Source organism: Rhipicephalus sanguineus, unplaced genomic scaffold, assembly GCF_013339695.2.
Source record: "Rhipicephalus sanguineus isolate Rsan-2018 unplaced genomic scaffold, BIME_Rsan_1.4 Seq8421, whole genome shotgun sequence".
Lineage (NCBI taxonomy): Eukaryota > Metazoa > Arthropoda > Arachnida > Ixodida > Ixodidae > Rhipicephalus > Rhipicephalus sanguineus.
The window spans coordinates 81,509-85,612 of NW_023616114.1; the positions used below are offsets into that span (position 1 = coordinate 81,509).

General features: G+C 44.8%; 1 protein-coding gene across 1 annotated transcript; it reads left to right on the forward strand.

Annotated features, from left to right (window-relative positions):
- Nucleotides 1-1,276: 1,276 nt before the first annotated feature.
- Nucleotides 1,277-1,817, forward strand: LOC125756806 (uncharacterized; the record flags this gene model as incomplete). Its single annotated transcript, XM_049411769.1, has 1 exon — nucleotides 1,277-1,817. A coding segment is annotated over exon 1 (541 nt), but the record flags the coding sequence as incomplete, so codon positions are not given.
- Nucleotides 1,818-4,104: the final 2,287 nt, after the last annotated feature.

Genomic DNA, 4,104 nt, shown 5'->3' on the forward strand with positions numbered 1-4,104 from the left:
AAAAAAAAGTAAACATATACATGTCTATGTAGATAATCTCGGTGGACACAATCAGTAAGTACATTCCTTTCGTACATTGTCAAGCCCCACCTCTCCGGCTCCCTCCTCATTTGTTCGTGAAGCATAGTGAAGGGTGAGGCTTCACGGAAGAAGGGCTAAGCGTTCAAAAAAAGGGTCTATGCACTATAGGCCCCCTTCACGAGTTTAATATAAACAAATTATCACTGCGCAAAACATGCACACAATACACGCGAAATCCTGAAAAACGCACGTTAGACAAAAGCGATAATTCCAAATATGATATCGTGAAGTATGATGCAACGCCATTAAAAACACAAGCATTTTTTTCGCTCAGTAGTTGTTTTAGCGGCGTCACTTCAGTTACGATCACGATCCATGCAATCGACGTGTCACAGCGAGCGCATCATTTCACTGTTTGTAGACAACGATTACCTCGCACGGCGTTTCTCATTGTAAGGCGTTCGTGCACCGAGCGCGATACTTACGCGACGGGCACTTCCACCTAGCACATCATTCTGGGCTGGTGGAACTAAATTCCATTGATACGACGCAACTGCGCCAATAGGCACACGTCAAATAATCACAAACGTACCAGATGACCACAATTACTTTCTTGTTATAAATTGCACACCACTGCATATTCTCCACACCTGGTTTGTTTACTTTCGCATTGTGTTGCGCTAACGGGCTATATATATGTTGGTCGCTTTCTTTCTCTCACGCTTCGTCCGCACATACGTCGCTTATATAGGCGCAGAGCGCGGCGCATATCACAAGAGATCACCAAGATTCCCACGTCGCGAGCTCGAAGTAACACACACACGCGCACATGTGGCAACGCTAATGCAATGGCTTTTGCGGGCGGTAAATCGTACACAGACGCGCACATTCCGACTTCACTTTCACCTCACTGCACACGAATGAGCGCGACGACAATCGCCGATGTGGTGACCCTCAGGCGATATGCTTGATGTGTCCAAACGATGGGGGGAACGCACGCCGTGTTGCAACTTGACGGTGCCGAAACGACGGAACGCGCTAAAGCTCGATTTGTGTGACCTATTTGGTCACACAAATCGAGCATTCATGTGCAGCTAAAGAAACCACATTCCAGTGCTCAGGAACCCAAACCATGCCAAGACCACTTTCAGAAGGTCTCTCTGAGGCAACCTGCAACTTTTACACCGGGCTTGGACTAGATGGCTTTTAGAAACTGGTCACAACAGTGGCTCGGTGTGGTCAAGTTTGTGGAAGCATGACCATTGAGGACCAGGTATTGTTAACACTCATGAGACTTCGCTTAGGGCTTTTGTATTTAGACTTAGCACTGAGGTTTGGCACATCTGTGGCGCACACGGGTAAAATATTTCGCAGAATGATTGGAATTCTAGAGGGCATTATGAGGAATGTCGTCGTGTGGCTGCCAATTGAAACAATTTTGGCAACAATGCCAAGGCAATTTTCTGAAAGTCAGTATGCCGACACCACCTGCATCATAGACTGCACGGAAGTCTACATGCAGCGGCCTAAGAAACTTTATCCAAGAGGGCAGACATACAGCCCATGCAAGAGTTGTAACACGGTTAAATTCCTCGTGGCAATTGCACCAAGTGGCTTTGTAATGTTTGTATCAAACGCATACGGTGGACGAGCTTCAGACAAATTTATTGTTGAAGAGTGTGGACTTGTTGACAACTTGATTGAAGGTAATGTAATCATGGCAGACAGGGGCATTAGTCTGAGCGATTCCATGAAGAGAAAGGGCGTGAAGCTCAACATGCCAGCCTTCGCAAAAGGCAAGCTTCAGTTCAGTGAACGAGAGGCAACTACTTCGAGAAGGATCTCAAACCTGCGAATTCATGTTGAACGTGCCGTGAATAGAAATAAAGTATACAGAATTCTGACGCACTCATTGCCAATACACCACAAGAAGTTGATGAAGAGCATTGTTCTGGTGTGTGCCGGTTTGTGCAATCTGAAAGGACCACTTATTGCTGACTCGATTGAAAAAGATAAAGAGGAAAGTGAGAATTAAGCGGACCACATGCAAGACACAATTACCCTTTGGCATGCGAAAGTGCAATCATTACTAAATCTATTTTTCCCAGAAAATGTGCATTACTTTTATAATGGACCATGTATATATTTTGGATGCTGCGAAAGGAGACTAGATTCAGTAACACTGTGTTTTACCCATTGTGTTCCATATGCAGCACATGATATCAAGCATTACAAACATGTGGTGACTGAAGCGTGCGAAAGTCCTCGAGAACTCTCTCTCTCTCTTTTTTTCAACCTCAGCTACACCTCTAAGTGTTTGAGGTAAAATTTGCATGCTTTAAACATGGTTGCATACACCGCTTGCTGCAGCGATATTTGCTTACATAAACAGAACTGTATCAAGCAGAATTTTGATTGTATGCTTTATTGAAAAACCATTCCAAAAATAAAAATTCAATTTTACACAGTGCACACTGCAGCGTCTTTTGCTAGTACAAAGTCCTTATATTCAGATATGTCTAAGGTGTTGCTGCGAACAGCATCAACAAGCCTTGGCAAGTAGTGCCTGAGGTAAAATTCTGACAGCCTTGAAATGTGAAAGTATACAAAATCTGCGTCAAAAGGCACTTCAACTGTAATAAAGTTCATAGCTGACCAGACAAAGAAATAGCAGTGCGTGCGCCCTGTGCAGAACATTATGAACTGGGCTTGGTAATAGTAGCCAGTTTTTCCTTTTTGACATCATACTTGTTGGATTCAAGAAGCTGCAGGCAGTCATCTACAAGTGGGCACTTGATTTCTAATATGCCATCTGTACCAACTAAGCCATCTGGGCTCGCTGACAGAAACGGGTGGGTGGCGCTAACTACCGTGCCACAACGTTCAACATGAATACCAGTATGACGCTCAAACATCTGCCTGGCAACAGGCTCGAACCTTTAGCCATAACTCGTTGCATTGTTTCCCCTAAACTGACTGAAGAGGCATGATTTCACGAAATTTTCTGGCGGAGTTTCTTTTATTCGTGGCACTTTTGACACAATTGAAGCTGTGAGGCGCAGCTTACGGCTCACTTTCCAAAGCCTTCCGGTCTGTTGGCATGTAAGCTGCATAAGATTTAACCTCACAGGTTCTTTAATTCTTACCCATTTGCCGCAAAATTCCGCGCACACATCACATGCCAACAGGCCGTCGTCGTCATGTGGACCGTGAGTGAGCTCGGCTACATATCCTCTAAGCTTAGTGTTAGCATGCACACAAGGTGACATTTTTGCAGTTACATTCTGGTGCAGTAGACTTCCCTTTATGTCGAGAAGGGGTGCTATAACCGACTTCTCCATCTCTCACATACTGCGCATGAGTCTCATAGCGTTTTGCATTAACCTTCTGCCCTTCATGCTGCAGGTCTCTGAATTCCTTTCGCAGTGTAAAATCCATAACACCTATTTGTGCTAGCGTAACATTTCTTTTTGTGCCCTGGTTCCACTTGGCACTTCTGTCAGTGCAGCTTTCTCCAGTCAGGCCCTCTCGGCTGGCGAATTCTATCTTCCACAGGACTGCATCTTGCATCAAAAACGAGATAAAACCAAATCAAGTTGTGGATCATAAGTCGGCAATCTCATTCATAAGTCAAATCGCTGAGACTCGGATCGAGCCATGAGTCTGGGTCTGAGTGAGTCTGTGTGAGCAATATGTTGGTGAGTGTGAGTCCGAGTGGCTGAGGAAAATTTTAGTGAGTCTGAGTCCGAGTGAGTCCGGTTGAGGAAAATATTGGTGAGTCTGAGTCCGAGTGAGTCCTAATTCTGCGGTTAACTTGCCTCTGTAACAAGGGTATTAAAAGAGAAGTAAAACGTTGAATGACGAAAGTAAATATTCCACCGATAAAGTCTGCGCCTGTCTTCATTGGTTGTCACTCGGTCCTTGTCTTCTGTTGTGCGTTAATTGTCGAATACGCACTAAATTGTTCATTAATTGTTCTCCACGTAACGACGGTTTCTGTGGCAGCACAGCCAGCTTTGCGGAGCCTAAGCACATACTGTTTCACTAGCCTGCTGCATCTAGTGCTTTGAAGTTGACATTTGT